An 18,862-nucleotide genomic window follows, 5' to 3' on the forward strand; every position below is an offset into this window, starting at 1 on the left:
TGGAGATTCCTAGTTTGATCTCTGGCAACACGTGTGCTGGAATGGTGCTCTGCCTCCCCCCCCCCCCCCCATATGTCCTGTGGTCACTCATCTATCTTTCAGATGTAATAAATAAGTCATCACTGAGGACTGAGGTGTTCAAGACGAGTGCATGAAATCACTGCTTTTGTGGTGCAGATAGTAATAGAACTAGAATTGAAAGTAAAAACCTGAAGATGGGACTGAATCACTATACTTTCATGACAAAATATGAGTGATTGAGGACTCATGGAGGAGCAAAGGAAGTGTTTTCCTGCCATGGAACCTACTCCTGTGTGAAAGTGCTGTGAACACTGTTGAAATGACAAGACAAAAGTTTTAGAATATAACAGGAAATCAGTTGATAAAGCAGTGGCATGGCTTGAGAGAACTGGTTGCAGCTTTGACACACTAATGTTTGCTGTTGGTAAAATGCTATCAGACAACATCCTGTACTGCAGAGAAATCTTTTGCAAAAGAAAGAATCAGTGAATGCAACAGATTTCATTGCTATCTTATTTTAAGATTTTTGCACAGTTACTTCAACCTTTAGCAACCATAACCCTGATATGTCAGCCCCCATCAATTTCTAGGCAGCACCTTCCACTAGCTGCATATTACAGTTTTCTAAAGGCTAAGATGATTGTTAGCATCCTTATCAATAAAATATTTGAAAATTAAGCTGCGTGCATTACTTTTTTAAAAGACATGCAATCACATACTTAGCAGACTGCAGTATAAACACAATTTCCACCTGCACTGGGAGACCAAAATATTTGTGGCTCATTTTATTGTGAGACTTACTTTATTTGATTGTCTGGAACTGAACTCACATTATCTCCAATGTATGTCTGTTACCTGTCCTCCTCCACCAGGTATTTCTGAGATACCAAGAGGAAAGCAGGGAGAGGGAGGGATATTGATAGCACATTACTGCACCATTGCTTACATACCCTACACATTTGTAAGTAGTCTGAAATTTTACTGAAATTAGGGTAATTTATTTCCTCCTGGGACCCTGACTTATACAGTGGGTATGACCTCAGTTTGTTGAGTCTAAATTTATTCAAAAGCAGGATATTTAGGCCATTTTATCAGTGTTCACTTCCTGGATGCAAATATTTTCTCTCTTCTTTCTGACACAGTCTAAGATCCTTTATACCCTTCTTCAAATTTGAATTTTCTTTAGTCTTTTTTTGTTGTTTGAATTCCAGACAAAGTTACAACCTCAATTTCCTTTCTATCTAAAAACATTAGTGCAGAAATCTGTAGTAAACCAGGTTCTTCATTGCAGATGCTCATCTTTTCAAATGCTCAAGTACATATATTTGATCTTGTCATATCCAGGCCTCATGGAAAAAGAAGGGAGTTGCATTCATATGTAATGACCTTTTATCCATACCAACTCTCTTTCTCTCTCTCGTTGTATTAAAGAGGAATGTAAGGAGAAGAGAGGGAACAGCTTTAAATTTCTCTTTGAGGGCAATATGTATTTGATTTAATATATTTTGAAAGACTTATTTATGAACATAAAAAGAAAGAGAAAGAGAGAGAACCAGAGCATCACTCTGACACATGTGGTGCTGGGGATCCAATCAGGACCTCCATGTTTGCAAGTTTACCTTAGCCACTATGCCTTAGCCACTATGCCACTATGCCACTATGCCACTTCCTTAGCCACTATGCCACTATGCCACTTCCCAGGCGACACACACACACACACACACACACACACATATATGTGTGTGTGTGTGTGTGTGTGTGTGTGTGTGTGTGTGTTAAAATGTCAGTTTATGCTGAGTGAAAGAATGATAATCAATCAGCTGTATTAGTTTTAAGGCCTTTTGCATTTTCCCCTTTTCCTTCCAGTTCTGATTTCTTTGCATCTTTTGTCATCATTCTGTAACAACAATAGATTACATATTATTGTCACTGCAAGTTCACTTTCCTGCCTGTCTTCACTTGCTTATATTACTCCCTCTGTCTGGGATGTATGTATTGTAAACCCAGCCAAAGCAACAAAATTCTACTTAGTCTTTAAGGCTCATTTTTTTGTTACTTCCTCTGTGAAGCATTAGTGTCACTTAAGACAATCAGGGATCCATTCTCACTGGTCCTGAAACACTTTATACAAACTTTATCACATTGTTACTGTGTGTGTGTGTGCGTGTGCATGTGCGTGTGTGTGGTGTTTATTCAGTCTGTCTTGCCTTGGAGCTTATTAGGAAGGTACTATATTATAATCATACTTGTTTTAAACTCTAGTGACAACCACTGTATTTGTATACTGTAGACTCTAAAGGTATGTTAAAATGATAAGTAAAGGAAGTGGTGTGAGTGCAAGATGGTGGAGGGAGACTTTAGTTGGTGGGAGTGGTGCGTAGACACCTATCATGGGGAGATAAGAACAGCTATTCATGTGACAGTTGTCTGAGAAGTCATTAAACCCCCCCCCGAATTAAAGTGAATCAAATATTTTTTAAAAAATACTAATCTACTTAGTGAGAATTGCTGAGATTGTCTCTCATGGTGTGAAATTTGCTATTTAACTTTTGTGTTAAAGCTTTTGGAGTTAGAATTCATAAAGTATTTAACAGGACGATAACTAGCTTCATTTGTATCTGATGCTTTATATTATGTCATACATCATTTGGTGTTTAAAAACAGGTTTCTCACAAGAAATACAAATTGATATATGAGAAATAAGAAATATGTTATTTTTCTTGTAGAAAATTAAAGCTTTTTCAATGTAGTTGAGTGAGCATATTAAAATTTCTGCCTTTTAATCATAACTAAGATTTTACTGTATAAGAAATACCATTATTTACATTTTATTTGTATCATATTTCTCTAAGAAAGTAATTGAATCTTTTTTTTTTGTTTGTTTCAGCTAAGCCATTTACTTCTAAAGTGAAACAGATGCGGTTACACAGAGAAGACTTTGAGATATTAAAGGTCATAGGACGAGGCGCTTTTGGAGAGGTAAGAGAAAGATTTTACAGAATCTGTGACTATTTTGGAAGAAACTATTTTACACAGAGATCTTAACTATAATATCTATGTACTGATGTAATTGATCAAAAATTGATTATTCAATGAAATATTTCTAAATGGATTTTTTTTTACCGTAAAGTCTGTTTCATTGATCTGCTTTTCTCTTCTGTGCCAATATCATACTGTTTTCAATAACTTCTTAAGAATTCTCAGTATCTATTAGTGTTTGTACTCCAGTCCCCCCCTCTGTTCTTGAGCCTTTATATCTTAGAATTAGTTTTTCAATTTCTATATACTCTAAAAAAGCTCATATGCACACTGGAATTTTAATTATCCTGAAACTAGAGATTGACTTGTAAATAATTACATCTTAACAATATTGACTTAATTAATCCGTAAGCAGGGTATAATGTTCTTTCTTTTTTTTTTTTTCCCTCTGATTCAAGTCAGCGCTTCACTGCTCACGGCTGACCTTTTCTGATAGAAAGACAGAGAGAGGAAAGGGGGAAAGATAACACAGCACCAAAACTTCCTCTAATGCTCTGGGGGCTGGACTCAATCTTGGCTGCATTATGTTCACTATCCAGGTGGGCTGTTTTTTTTTTTTTTAAGCCACATTTGTTTTGGTTTGCATAGATGGCTCCTACTAATATTTTATTGTCTTCGTTCAGTGAAGAGGGCCTACTTCATCTATTAGACTTATTTCTCTCTTTTTTATTTTTAATTAATTTATTTTTATATTAAAGAATTACATGTTGACAGGGGTTTGAATCCACACCATTCCCACCACCAGAGTTCTGCAGTCTACCCCACTGTAATCTACCATAGTTCTCATAAGGTTGCAGACATGGGCCAATCATCCTCTCTACAACTATCTGTCCACATTTATACATAGTTGCCTCTTTTTTTTTTTTTTTTTTCTGATTCAATCCTTTCTTTCCCTCCAAGCCACTCATGACAACGTAACCTGCATCTGTCCCTCTCCTTTTCCTTCTGTCTCTCTGGGTGCTGATGGAGCTGGAGTGCAATCCTCTTATCTTCTTCCTATCACTTCTCCCTCACTGGGAGTAAGGATCAAGGTTGTTTTGGGGGAGCAGAAGGTAGGAGTTCTGACTTCTGTAATTGCTTCTCCACTGAGCATGGACATTGACAGGTTGATCCGTAGCCCCAGCCTGTTTCTCTCTCCCTAGTGGACCAGAGCTCTGGAGATGTGAGGGTCCAGGACTCATGGATGAGGTTGTGTGCCTAGAGAAGTCAGGGTGGAGTCATGGTAGCATCTGCTGCTTGATGTTTGGAAGATGACATGACCTAAATTGAGACAAAATGGTTAATGAACAGGAACCAAAAAGTAGGATTAGAGCAGATGAGATTAGGGATTTTAAGGTAGAAGAAAGCTAGGGAAACCATTTTGGGCATGTTCCTGGGGGCACACAACTTGGTAGTTTTGCTTGAGTTTGGTAGCTAGCTTGAGGTAGGATAAGAATATTGTCTGAGAGAATCGTGTCAGAGTAAAAGGCTAGAAAGTTGGACTAGGGCAGGGAGTAGCTCCTGTTCTTGAAAAAAAAAAATTCTGTGGCTAATATTAACTGTTTACCTCCATTCACCTGCTCCAAGATATACATTTAGCACTAGAGCCTATATAACCTCTAAGTCCCTATTGGTCTGAGCTTATAGCTCATCGTCACATCTGAGGAACATTGCAGGCTGCACTCATTTCAGGACTACTCTTTCTCGAGTGGCAGGGCAGGATACCTTTGGAGACTGGGGCCATCCCTACTGTTACTGCTTTATGGTGAGGATAAGGTCCTGGGAGTGCCCACAAGATGCCGTTCCTTATGGAAGCAACCAGTGGTAGTGGAGAGAGAGGGACCCTTTAGAGGTCTAGGCCCATCATATGTGTATGGGAATCTAAGGATTCCCTGTAACTAGGGCCCCAGATGATGAGGTGGTGTGATATTGACCAAATGGGCCGTTATTAAGTGGGCCAGTCTCTTGCCCTTATCCAACTTTTGTAGTCCTCTCTTTATCTGATGATCTTAGATTTTCTCTCAGTTGTATAGGCACTGAGTATCATTTGTTGAGCCCAGCCAGAATTAGGTTTTTTGGGATCTGTCTTCTTTGGGCCTTTCTGCTAGGCTTCCCAGCTAATTTGGTCTAAGTCCAATCAATTACAGAATTTATGATGCCTTCTTTAGGCACTTCAACCATATTGAGCACTTTGACTTTTAGTTATATAATTGCCCCTTGTTTATGGATATGTGTGTACACCTATATCCAGTACCCTAAACCCTAGCCTAATCTGGTATCTGTTGTTTAGTTAAATGATGTGCCATCTAATGTGGATGTAGGTAGTCCCATGTGATAGGAAAGGTCTCACTAGATTTGAAGAGTTGTGAGGTTGACTTCTCTGACTCAGTATCTCTGGTTACAGTCCACAGTAGGATTTCAGTAGCAGCATAATGTCGGGTGGCAGCACCGGTAGCAATTTGGTTGAAGGCAACAGGTGGTATGGCGGTAAGGAATCATAGAGAAGGAATATCACGAAGTAGGGACATATTCTAGAGGTACTAGGACTAGGAGAAATGAGGGTCTTAAAGAGAATGCAAGGGGTTTCTGCTAGTCTTAGAGTTAAAAATATCAATAAATATTATTATTACCAGGTTAGTTGGGGGGGCTTGTTTTCTTTGATAATCCAATGGTTAGTATCTGTATTAATATACTTGACTTCACTATGCTTTGAACCCTTTTAGTGGTATCTGAACCTCTTTGTATTTTAGATACTTAGAAGTCCAAAAGGTTTTGATCTGTCAGGCCTAAAGCTGTAGTTGATTTAGATGTTTACAGAGCTATATTTTCAGGTAAATTTTTTGAGCTCCATGAACAGTTTAATCCCATTATCAGAGTTTGATCATTTTGTACATCTAAGATATTAAATGTTTAAGCAACAGCTAATATTTGTGCTTAGGGTTATGGTCTAGGCAGTTAGGGAACTTGGGGTATTAACTCTATTCCCTCCCCTCCACACACACACACAAGTCATATTACTAGTGATAGGGCTAAAATTTCACATCTTTTCTGCTACTGAAAGTCTGTGTCTTCCCTCCTCCCTACTAGGTAACAACTATAGTTTTCCAATTTAAATATGGGTTGTGTTGTGTCTGGTTGTTTAAGTATGTGTGTTCCGTTCTCTTAAATTCCATATATGAGTGAAATCATCCTATAGCTATCCTTTACCTCTTTGCTTATTTCACTAAGCATAATGTTCTAGAGTTCCATCCATTTTTATCCCAAAGGATGTAAAATCATTTTTTTTTATTGCAGAGTAGTACACCATTGAGTATATGCCCCATAACTTTTTTATCTAGTTATTTGTGGAGGGATATTTTCGTTGCTTCCAAATTTTTGCTGTTGTGGATAATGCAGCTATGAACACGGTGGTACATATGTCCCTTAGAATTAATCTCTTTTAGATAAATGCCTAGGATTGGAATTGCTGGATCGTAAGGTATTTCCATCTGTATTTGTTTAAGGATTCTCCATAATGATTATATCATTTTGCATTCCTACCAGCAGTGTATTAGAGTTCCTTTCTCTCTACATCATTTCCAACATTTATCCTCTTCTGTTTTATTGATGAAGGTCATTCTTACAGGTATGAGGTGGTATCTCAATGTGGTTTTAATTTGCATTTCTCTGGTGATGAATTAGAGCATTTCTGCAAATGTCTGTGGGCCTGCATATCTCTTCTTTGGAGAACTGTCTATGCATGTCCTCTGCCCACTTTTTGTATTGGGTTGTTCTTTTTCTTTTTGTTGAGCTGTATGATTTTTTTTATAGATGTTTGATATCAACTGCTTGTCTGAAGTATGATGTGCGAATATGTTCTCCCATTTGCTGGGTTTTCTATTTATCTTTTTTTAAAAAAATTTTTATTTAAGAAAGGATTAATTAACAAAACCATAGGGTAGGAGGGGTACAATTCCACACAATTCTCACCACCCAATCTCCATTTCCCACCTCATCCCCTGATAGCTTTCCCATTCTCTATCCCTCTGGGAGCATAGACCCAGGGTCATTGTGGGTTACAGAAGGTAGAATATCTGGTTTCTGTAATTGCTTCCTCGCTGAACATGGACGTTGACTGGTCGGTCCATACTCCAGTCTGCCTCTCTCTTTCCCTAGTAGGGTGGGTCTCTGGGGAAGCAGAGCTCCAGGACACATTTGTAGGGTCTTCAGTCCAGGGAAGCCTGGCCGGCATCCTGATGACATCTGGAACCTGGTGACTGAAAAGAGAGTTAACATACGAAGCCAAACAAATTGTTGAGCAATCATGGACCCAAAGCTTGGAATAGTGGAGAGGAAGTGTTAGGGGGGTACTCACTGCAAACTCTAGTGTACTTCTGCTTTCAGGTATATATTTTGCACTAGTTTACGGATACATGTGAACATAAGCTCTCTCTCACAGAAACTGGTGTATACCTAGGTTTTGGGACTTTGTTAGAAAGTGAACCACCTGAGATGAAATTAGAGTATACTATGAAAGGAAAGGTCTCACCCGAGTAATGAAGTTGAAGGGTTGTTATTCCACACGTGAAGTCTCTGGACACAGTCTGAAGTGAAGCATATTGAGGTGGCAATCGTTGCGTTGATTAGGTTGTGATCGACAGATGCAATATTATTTGATATGGATTGGGAGAGGCATATGGGAAAGTGGGCCCTATCCAAGGGTTCCAGGACTGGGGGAAGTAGAGGCTCTATAGTGGAGATGTGAGGTTCCTGCTGTCTTAGGGTTCAAAAAGACAATGGATAGTTACTGTTATCGTCACATTATTTGGTAATTGGGTTAACTTTGAAAAGTCCTTTTGTTATGGTTTGCTGTACAGTACCCAGTATCTTGTATATAGCTGTGCTATTGGTTGCTTCTGATCTACTTGGTCTAGGCTTTTGAGAGAGTCTGCATATCAATTACACAGCCTATATATTGAAAAGATTCAGTTTGTGTTTTGAAAAACTTCGAGACATACAATTAATTTTCCCCCTCTCGTATTAATTAACTAGTGATTTATATGACTACATTTTACTAGAAGTGTACATAAACACCATTCCCACCACCAGAAGACTGTGACCCATCCCTCCCACCCACTCCCACCCCCCACTGGCCCAGGAAGCTGCGTGTCTACCCCTCACCACAGGGTTTTTACTTTGGTGCCCTACTTACAGTTTGGTCAGGTCCTGCTTTTAGTTTCCCTTTCAGATCTTCTTAGTCAACTTCTGTTGATGAGTGGGATCATCCCATACTCATCTTTATCTTTCTGACTTAGCTCACTTAACATAATTCCTTCTAGCTCTGTCCAAGATGGGTCAGAGAAGGTGGGTTCATTGTTCTTGATAGCTGCATAGTATTCCATTGTATATATATATACCACAGCTTTCTCAGCCACTCATCTGTTGTTGGGCACCTGGGTTGCTTCCAGGTTTTAGCTATTATGAATTGTGCTGCTATGAACATAGGAGTACACACCTCTTTTTGGTTGGGTGTTGTGGAGTCCTTGCAGTATAACCCCAGGAGAGGAATTACTGGATCATATGGAAGGTCCATGTCTAGCCTTCTGAGAGTTTTCCAGACTGCTCTCCAAAGAGGCTGTACCAATTTACATTCCCACCAGCAATATAAAAGGGTTCCTCTGTCCCCACAACCTCTCCAGCATTTGTTGCTGCTGTCCTTTTTGATGTATGCCATTCTTACAGGAGTGAGGTGGTATCTTAGTGTTGTCTTAATTTGCATTTCTCTGACAATCAGTGACCTAGAGCAGTTTTTCATATGTTAGTTAGCCTTTTGGAGCTCCTCTGTAGTGAATGTTTTGTTCATATCCTCTGCCCATTTTTGGATGGGATCATTTGCTTTTTTGGTGCGAGGTTTGCTGAGCTCTTTATATATTTTGGTGATTAGTTTCTTGTCTGATGTATGGCATGTGAAGATCTTCTCCCATTCTGTGAGGGGTCTCTTTGTTTGTTTAATAGTTTCTTTGGATGTGCAGAAGCTTTTCAATTTGATGTAGTCCCATTGGTTTGTTTCTGCTTTAGTCTTCCTTGCAATTGGGTTTGATTCATCAAAGATGTCCTTGAGTTGTAGGTGGGAAACTGTTTTACCAATGTTTTCCTCTAAGTATCTGATTGTTTCTGGTCTGACATCTAGGTCTTTGATCCATTTGGAGTTGATTTTTGTTTCTGGTGAGATAAAGTGGTTCAATTTCATTCTTCTGCATGTTACAACCCAGTTTTCCCAGCACCATTTATTGAAGAGAGCCTCCTTTTCCCATTTAATCCTTTGGGCTCTCTTATCAAAGATTAGATGTCCATAGGTGTGGGGATTTATTTCTGGGCTTTCAATTCTGTTCTACTGGTCTGCGTGCCTATTTTTGTTCCAGTACCATGCTGTTTTGATGATGATGGCTTTATAATATAGTTTAAGGTCTGGGAGTGTGATGCCTCCATTTCTGTTTCTTTTCCTCAAGATGGTTTTGGCAATTCTAGGTGTTTTTAGGTTCCAGATAAATGATTGTAGTGTTTGTTCTATTCTCTTAAAGAAGCTTGGTAGAACTTTGATGGATATTGCATTAAATTTTATATGGCTCTGGGGAGAATATTCATTTTGATGATATTTATTCTTCCAATCCATGAGCATGGGATAGCTTTCCATTTCTTGGTATCAGTTTCTATTTCCTTGAGTAGCGACTAATAGTTTTCAGTATATAAGTCTTTTACTTCTTTGGTCAACTTTATTCCTAGGTATTTGATTGATTTTGCTGAAACAGTAAATTGGAGTGATTTCTGGATGTCTTCTTCAGATTTAGTGTTTGCATAAAGAAATGCCACTGATTTTTGTACATTGATTTTGTAGCCTGATACCTTGCTATATTGCCTAATAACTTCCAGTAGTTTTCTGCTGGATTCTTTAGGTTTTTCTATGTGTACTATCATATCATCTGCAAATAGTGAGAGCTTGACTTCTTCCCTTCCAGTCTGTATTCCTTTGATTCCTTTCTCTTGCCTAATTGCTATGGCAAGAACTTCCAATACTATGTTGAAGAGTTAACAGTGACAGTGGACAGCCCTGTCTAGTCCCCGATCTGAGGGGGAATGCTTTCAGCTTCTGTCCATTGAGTATGATGTTGGCTGTAGGTTTGCTATATATAGACTCCACTATCTTGAGGAATTTCCCATCTATTCCCATTTTTTGTAGAGTTTTGAGCATGAATGGGTGTTGGATCCTATTTATCTTTATGGAGTTTTCTTTTGATGTGTGGAAGCTTTTAAATTTGATATTGCCCCATTTTTTCAATCTTGTTTTTGTTTCCCTTGCCCATGGGGTGAAGTCTCCAAATATGTCTTTAGTATTAATGTCATGAAATGTTTCACCAATATATTCTTCCATGTATTCTACACTTTCAGATTTGATATCCAAATCTTTGATCCATTTTGAGTTAATTTTGTTGTATGATGTTAATTGGTGGTCTAGTTTCATTTTTCTACATGTGGCTGTCCAATTCTGCCAACACCATTTGTTAGAGACTTTCTTTTCCCCAATGGGCAGATTTGACCTCTTTGTCATATACTAGGTGTCTGTACATGTATGGATTGAGTTCTGGACTCTCAGTGCATCAACAAAAGAGGAACCACTCTGTGGCCTCTGGCCCAACCTAGCCCAGCAGAGCCCAGCCAGGAAATCTGCGCTGGGCCCCTGGTTGGTCCAGGCGTTGCACCCACAGAGTCAGCTGGCCAGCTTTATTATTTTATTATTATTTTATTATTATTTTATTAAAGAATTTTCCTTCCAATCCCAGTTTCTCAAGGGCCTTTATCATTAATGAGTGTTGTACCTTGTTGAATGCTTTTTCTGCATCGATTGAAAATTGTGATTTTTATCTTTCTTTTTGCTGATATAGTGGCTACATTTATTGACTTATGGATATTGGAACATCCCTATTTCCCAGGGATGAATCCCACTTGATCTTGGTGGATTATTCTCTTAATAAGTTGTATTTGATTAGCCAAGATTGTGTTGAAGATCTTTGCATCAGTATTCATTAGGGATGTAGGTCTGTAGTTTTTTTTTTTTTTTTGGTGGGGTCCTTTCCTGCTTTGGGGATTAGGATGATGTTAGCCTCATAAAATGTGTTTGGGAGTATTCCTTTTCCTTCTCTTTTCTGGAAGAGCTTAAGAAGGATGGGTGTTAGTTCTTCTTTGAATATTTTATAAAATTCATTAGTATAGCCATCAGGGCTTTTGTTCTTGGGTAGCTTTTTGATTACTATTTCAATTTGTTTACTAGTGATTGGCCTGTTAAGTTTATTTACTTTTTCTTGTGTCAAGGTTGGCAGTTGGTATGACTCTTAAGAATGTGTCCCATTTTTTTCTAAGTTGTCAAATTTGGTTTCAGACAGATGTCTGTAATATTTTTGTATAATCTTTTGAATCTCTACCTCATCTGTTGTAATATCTTCTCTTTCATTTTTGAGTGATTTTACAATAGCATTCTCTTTTTCTTGGTGAGTGTAGCTAGTGGCTTATGTATTTTTCCTAAACTTATATTTATAGAAAGGAAACACTGACCAGAACCATAGGGTAAGAGGGGTACAATTCCTACCACCAGAACTCCGTATACCATCCCCTCCCCTGATAGCTTTCCTATTTTATTTTATTTTATTTTGTTTTATTTTATTTATTTTACCAGAGCGCTGCTCAACTCTGGCTTATGGTGGTGCAGGGGATTGAACCTGGGGCTTTGGAGCCTCAGGCACAAGAGTCCTTTTGCATAACCATTATGCTATCTACTCCTGCCCAACTTTCCTATTCTTTATCCCTCTGGGCATATGGATCAAGAGGCATTATGGGGTGCAGAAGGTGGAAGGTCTGGCTTCTGTAATTGCTTCCCCGCTGAATATGGGCATTGGCAGGTTGATCCATGCTCCCAGCCTGTCTCTCTCCCTAGTGGGACAAGGCTCTGGGGAAGTGGGGCTCCAGGACACATTGGTACGGTTGTCTGCCCAGGGAAGTCCAGTTGGCATCATGGTAGCATCTGGGACCTGGTGGCTGAAACAAGAGTTAATATATAAAGCCAAACAAATTGTTGACTAATCATGAACCTAAAGGCTAGAATAGTGCAGATGAAGATTTGGGGGTTTCTGTTTAATAGGTAGTTAGTAGGCCTATTTTAGTTTTATTCCAAAGGGCCCATGACTATACTAGTGTTTCTTTCTTTCTTTTTTTTTCCCCCCTGAGCCTGACATCTGATATGCAGGTGGATTCAAGTTATTGTCCGGGGAGATGATGTCATGGCTGCAAAAAGGACCAGAAAGCTGGATCAGGGAAGAGAGAGTAGCTCCCAAAATATGGGAAAGGTGTATAAATATTGCTGACTGTAAACCTCATTGATTTGATCTGACCTGAGGCCCATATTCAGCTTAGGAGCCTATGTGACCTCTGCATCCCTGTAGGTCTGAGCTCACATTCTGTGCTCATGAGTAGGAATGTTCCAAGCTGCCCCAGTTTCAGAACCCATCTTTCTCACGTGGAATATAGGCTTACCTATTTTTATTTATCCTTTTAAAGAACCAGCTCTTAGTTTCATTAATCTTCCTAATGGTCTTCTTGTTTTCTGTTTCATTTATTTCTGTTCGGATTTTAACTATTTCCTGTCTTCTGCTGACTGTTTGATCTTTTTGTTGCTCCACTTCTAGTTGGTTGAGGTGGGTTGTTAGATGGTTTACTAGTGATTTCTCTTGTTTATTAATGTCGGCTTGTATTGCTATGAACTTCCTGCTCAGCACTGCTTTTGCTATATCCCATAGGGTCTGATAACTGGTTTTTTCATTTACATTGGTATCAAGGTAATTCTTAATTTTTTTTTTGATCTCTTCAGTGACCCATTTATTGTTCAGCAGTATATTTTTTAGTCTCCATATTTATTTAGACAAGCATATGGTCAATCCTTATAAATGTTCGATTTGTACTTGTTTCTCTCTTCTTTTTTAAAATCATCTTTATTTATTGGATAGAGATATCCAGAAATCGAGAGGGGTGGCGGTGATAGGGAGAGAGAGAGAGAGAGACAGAGACACCTGCAACACTGCTTTACCACTGGCAAAACTTTCCCCCTGCAGGTGGGGACTGGGGGACTGAAGCTATGTCCTTGTGCGTTGTGTGCACTCAGTCACCACCCACCTGAACCCCCTAGACTTATTTCTCGATGCTGTTTTTGCTATTTGTGTTGAGATTTTAAGAAAATGTTTTACTACCATCTTTTAAGATACTCTATTTCTTTTTAAAAAATATTTATTTATTTATTTCTGTTTGTTGCCCTTGTTATTTTATTGATGTCGTTGTTGGATAGGATAGAGAGAAATGGGGAGAGAAGAAGACAGAGATGGGGAAAGAAAGATAGACACCTGCAGACCTGCTTCACTGCTTGTGAAGCGACTCCCCTGCAGGTGGGGAGCTGAGGCTCAAACCCGGATCCTTAACGCTGGTCCTTCCACTTCGTGCCACCTGCGCTTAATCCACTGCGCTACTGCCTGACTCCCTCTAACTGCATTTCTAACATAAGCACAAGTTCACTGAGATGTTAACTTCCTTACATATTGCTGGACTTATTTTTCTGTGTGTTATGTTTGTTTTTAGGATCTTTGAGAGAAATTAACTTGAAAATTTTCTTAGTTCTAACATCCTGATCAGATTTTGGTATTTTGGTTATGCTGGCCTTGGAAAAAGAGGTTCCCTCTTATGTTATTCTCAGGAAGAGTTTGGGATGATTATAACTATTTATTTGTTTATTTTTACTTATATGCTTAGAAGATTTTATGATTAATAGAAAGTTTTAAATAACATTGAATGCCTATGGAAATAAGGGCATTGGAATTTTCTATTTGTGTGTCAGTTTTGCTATATATGTATATATATATCTGTTATCTAATTTTCAACTAGATTGATTGTTTGTACCTCTTAGTTTTTCATTTGTCATGTTATGTGTTATTCAGTTTTGCTATCTTTTCTGTGAATTAGCTCTGAGACTTTGGGATTTTTTTATCATAGATTTGTTTTCTGTTTAATTAATCTCAAATATTTTTAATATCTATGTCCTTCTTTGGTTTTAACTTGCTATTTCATTTTCTCATTTTGTGAAATAGATACTTTGAGCATTGATTTCTAACCTTTCCTTCCAAAGTGCATTTAAGTTTATACATTTTTTTAAAGCAGTTCTAGCCACAGCTGACAGTTTTGAAGTCATATTTTCATTATTCTTTTGCTTAAAATACATTATTTAAAATTTTCATTGTGGGCAGGGATAGATAGCATAATGGTTATGCAAAGAAACTCTCATGCCTGAGGCTCCAAAGTCCTAGGCTCAGTGCTTCTGCACCACCATAAACCAGAGCTGAGCAGTGCTCTGGTCAAAAATAAATAAATAAAATACAGTTTTCATTGTGATTTTTTAAAACTTGTTTATTTATTTAAGAAAGGAGACATTAAAAAAAATCATAGGATGGGGGGTACAACTCCACACAATTCCTGCCACCCAATCTCCATATCCCATCCCCTCCCCAATAGCTTTCCCATTCTCTATCCCTCTGGGAGCATGGACCCAGGGTCATTATGGGTTGCAGAAGGTGGGAGGTCTGGCTTCTATAATTGCTTCCCCACTGAACATGGGTTTTGACTGGTCGATCCATACTCCCAGTCTGCCTCTCTCTTTCCCTAGTAGGGTGAGTCTCTAGGGAAGCGGAGCTCCAGGACTCATTGGTGGGGTCTTTAGTCCAGGGAAGCCTGGCTGGCATCTTGATGGCATCTGGAACCTGGTGGCTGAAAAGAGAGTTAACATACAAAGCCAAACAAATTGTTGAAGAATCATGGACCCAAAGCTTGGAATAGTGGAGATGAAGTGTTGGGAGGTACTCACTGCAAACTCTAGTGTATTACTGCTTTCAGGTATATATTTGCCCTAGTTTATGGATGCGTGTGAACATATGCTCTATCTCCTGGAACCTGGTCTGTTGTTAAAATTTCGGATGCTCTTGCCGGGCCGGCTAGCTTCACGGTGGTGAACAGACGCAGAGACAACGGCTGGGCAGGGCAGCTGTATTTCTTTATTCAGGAACAACGATTCACAAACTAAGACAAACTAATCACCAAACAGAACTCTGCTGTCTCTTTGCGGCGGCGCAAGCACTCTTTCTTTTACTCTGGAACTCAGGAACCCTCTCCCTTACTCTCGAACTCAGAAACTCTCGCACCCTCGCACTCTCGAACTCCGGAACTCAGGAACTCTGTCACTCTCGAACTCTGGCTAACTCTGGCACTCTCGAACTCAGGAACCCTCTCCCTTACTCTCGAACTCAGACACTCTCCAACTCTGGAACTCTGGAACTCTCTTACTGGGGAACCCTCTGAAACTCTGGCACTCTCGAACTCAGGAACCCTCTTTCTTACTCTCGAACTCAGAAACTCTCGCACCCTCGCACTCTCGAACTCCGGAACTCTGTCTAACTCAGGAACTCAGGAACTCTGGCTAACTCTGGCACTCTCGAACTCAGGAACCCTCTCCCTTACTCTCGAACTCAGACACTCTCTAACTCAGGAACTCAAGAACTCTCGGACTCCGGAACCCTCTCCCAGGGTCCCTTGGGGCGGGGCCAAGCAGGCCCGCGAAATTAACAGGACTCATCCAATTCTCTTGGAGGGGGAGGGCTAGAACAAGCCAATGTAAAGCATACGACAATTCCCCCTTTTCTTTTTAACTAAATGACTATAGTATCAAGGGTGTGGGGTGAACAGAAACATATATAACCAAAACCAGCATGTTGCCAAGGGAAGGCCTGAGGGGGCCATATCTGAAAAAAAAAAACATTTCTTGCCTCTGGGGGGCTACTTGCCTCGATGGGCATTTGCATGGGGGCGGGGAACGGCCTAGGGTCCCAAAGGCAGCTGGCTGCAACTTACTATGAAACAAAACTTGTTATTAGCATATCTACTGCACGATCTAACATTTCTAATAGAGAAGGAATTTGAGACTTTTACATATCAACAACGTCTTTTAACCTTTTGTTACACCCATTCAAGATGGAGACACACCCTAGGTGTGGGCCGGAGAGGAAACCTCAGGCATGAGAATAATTAGCATAGCCATTGTGCGATCTACCATTTCTAATAGAGAAGGTAGTGTTTTACATATCAACAAGTCTATTTAACCTTTTGTTTAGACCAACTTAGTTGAAATATATTGATTGTTAACTAATTTTTACCTCAGACTTTAAATGTAAGTTAATTTTTATCTTTATGAGAATTACGTTGAAAACCTTTTTCATTTATCTTTGACTAGTAAGAATTTAGCCTTAAAGCTACTGTTTACCAAACTTTAAACATACACATAAACATAGTCATTAATACACGAGGAGAGAAACCTTTGTTACGAAGACATGTCATTTTAAACACGAATTTAAATCTATATTGTCTTAGTTGTTGGGGGGGGGGTTCACCATCCGGAGGTGGCTTCCCGCGCAGCTCCACTTCTAGGAATTGCAGGTTGCGATCTCTGCACAAATCTCTGCGTACTCCAGCTGTCTTCAGACCGGACCGGCGGCTGGAGATCTCGTGTGCCCAGTTTTGGCAGGGAGCCCGGGGGTCCGGGAGGCCCGGGATGGTTCCAGAATTCATAGAAAGAGGGCAGGCAGGCCATCTTTGTAGAAGGCGTGGGCCTAGGTGCCCAGGGGTGGCGGCCATGATGGGCCGCCGCGGCCCTGCCCCATGGCCCTGCCATGTCTGCTGCCCTGTTCGCAGTGGCCGAGCAGCGTGGAGGGATCACGCGTCCAGTGCCCTGCGTCACGCGGTGGAGAGCTGGCTCCTGTGGGCTGGCCTCAGGCTCTTGCATGTTGGCCTCGGGCTCCAGCATGTTGGCCTCGGGCTCCAGCATGTTGGCATCGGGCTCTAGCGAGCTGGCATCGGGCTCTTGCATGGTGGCGTAGGCCTCCTGCGGGCTGCGGGGCTGCGGGGTTGCTGGCGCGGTGCGCGGGGTTGTCTGGGCGCAGCCGGCTGGCTGGCTGTTTGACCAGGTGGAAACAGCAGCTCCGCGCCTTGCCTCCCGCCCGCTGGCTCTTCCCGCTGGCTGTTGTGAGTTCGCCAGAGCGAGTGGAAACCACAGAGTGGTCCAGAGATAAATGTTCCAGAAACAGCAAAACAGTCTCGTGAAGAAAGAGCAGAGGCCTTTGGAGATCTCTTCACAAGCAGAAGAGAAGGCCATAGTACATAGGTAGCCAAATTGTCTTTACTTATCTGAGAGATGCGCAGGTCAGGTCCACGTGGGCGCCATTTGTTGTTAAAATTTCGGAGGCTCTTGCCGGGCTGGCTTGCTTCACGCTGGTAACAGAGACGTGGAGACAACGGCTGGGCAGGGCAGCTGTATTTCTTTATTCAGGAACAACGATTCACAAACTAAGACAAACTAATCACCAAACAGAACTCTGCTGTCTCTTTGCGGCGGCGCAAGCACTCTCTCTTTTACTCTGGAACTCAGGAACCCAGGAACTCTGTCTCTCTGGCACTCTCTCTTACTCTGTAACCCTGAAACTCTCGAACTCAGGAACTCTCTTTTCTCTCGAACTCAGGAACTCAGGAACTCTGTCTCTCTGGCACTCTCGAACTCAGGAACCCTCTCCCTTACTCTCGAACTCAGACACTCTCTAACTCAGGAACTCAAGAACTCTCGGACTCCGGAACCCTCTCCCAGGGTCCCTTGGGGCGGGGCCAAGCAGGCCCGCAAAATTAACAGGACTCATCCAATTCTCTTGGAGGGGGAGGGCTAGAACAAGCCAATGTAAAGCATACGACACTGGTCTATATCTAGGTTTTGGGACTTTGTTAGGAAGTGAACCACCTGGGATGGAATTAGAGTATACTATGAAAGGAAAGGTCTCACCGAGTGATGAAGCTGAAGGGTTATTGTTCCACACCTGAAGTTTCTGGACACAGTCTGTAGTGAAGCGTGCGTTGATTAGGTTGCAATCAGCGGATGCAATATTATTTGATAAGAATTGGGAGAAGCATACGGGAAAGTGGGCCCTACTCTAGGGTCCCAGGACTGGGGGAAGTTTAGGCTCTATAGTAGAGATGTGAGGTTCCTGCTGTCTTAAGGTTCAAGAAGACAATGGATAGTTACTGTTATCATCACATTATTTGGTAATTGGGTTAGCTTTGAAAAGTCCCTTTGTTAGACATACAATCAGTTTTCCCCCCCTCTCATATTAATTAGTGATTTATATTACTACAATTTAATAGGTGTGTACATAAAATACAGTTTTCACTGTGATTTTAAAAAAAAATCTGTGAGTTAAATTTATTTGGAGGGTTTCCTAGTCATATTTTATTATTTAGTATAGTGTAATTCCAGAGCAGTCAGAGTACTGAAATCACATCTATTATGTGTGATTACAGTATTTTGAAAGTTACTGTGAACTATCTAGATGTATTAATTAAATCAAAGCAATAAATTGTATTGTTAAATCTTCTATATCCTTACCTTCTTGCTTTCTGTTTGATGTATCATCTCTTAGTAGGGAGTTTCTAGCTTTATTTTAAATTTCATCTCTGTCAGACTTTGTTGATAATAGCGTTCATATGTCTTTCTGGTGATTATTATTATTATATTATTTTTAAAGACACTTGCTATTTCTTTCTTCCCTCTTTTAAAATTTGCATGTCAGGGAATGAACTTAGGGCCTATGCATATCTGATAGTGCTGGTTGACCTCTGAAGATCAATTTTCCTTTCATTTGTTTACTATTGTTATTTATTATTATTA

At 40.3% G+C, this 18,862-nt stretch overlaps 1 protein-coding gene across 18 annotated transcripts in view; it reads left to right on the forward strand.

The window, feature by feature from the left end:
• The window catches only part of CDC42BPA (CDC42 binding protein kinase alpha), a 244,023-nt gene that overhangs the window by 57,861 nt on the left and 167,300 nt on the right, over window positions 1-18,862 (forward strand). For 17 of the 18 annotated variants that reach the window (XM_060192090.1, XM_060192086.1, XM_060192092.1 and 14 more), the window contains exon 2: window positions 2,909-3,000. In XM_060192090.1, the coding sequence (XP_060048073.1) occupies window positions 2,909-3,000 (92 nt within the window). Of the gene's footprint in view, window positions 1-2,907; window positions 3,001-18,862 lie in introns of those variants that run through there. The other variant, XM_060192095.1, reaches the window with a different exon arrangement.

Source organism: Erinaceus europaeus, chromosome 6 (genome assembly GCF_950295315.1).
Source record: "Erinaceus europaeus chromosome 6, mEriEur2.1, whole genome shotgun sequence".
Lineage (NCBI taxonomy): Eukaryota > Metazoa > Chordata > Mammalia > Eulipotyphla > Erinaceidae > Erinaceus > Erinaceus europaeus.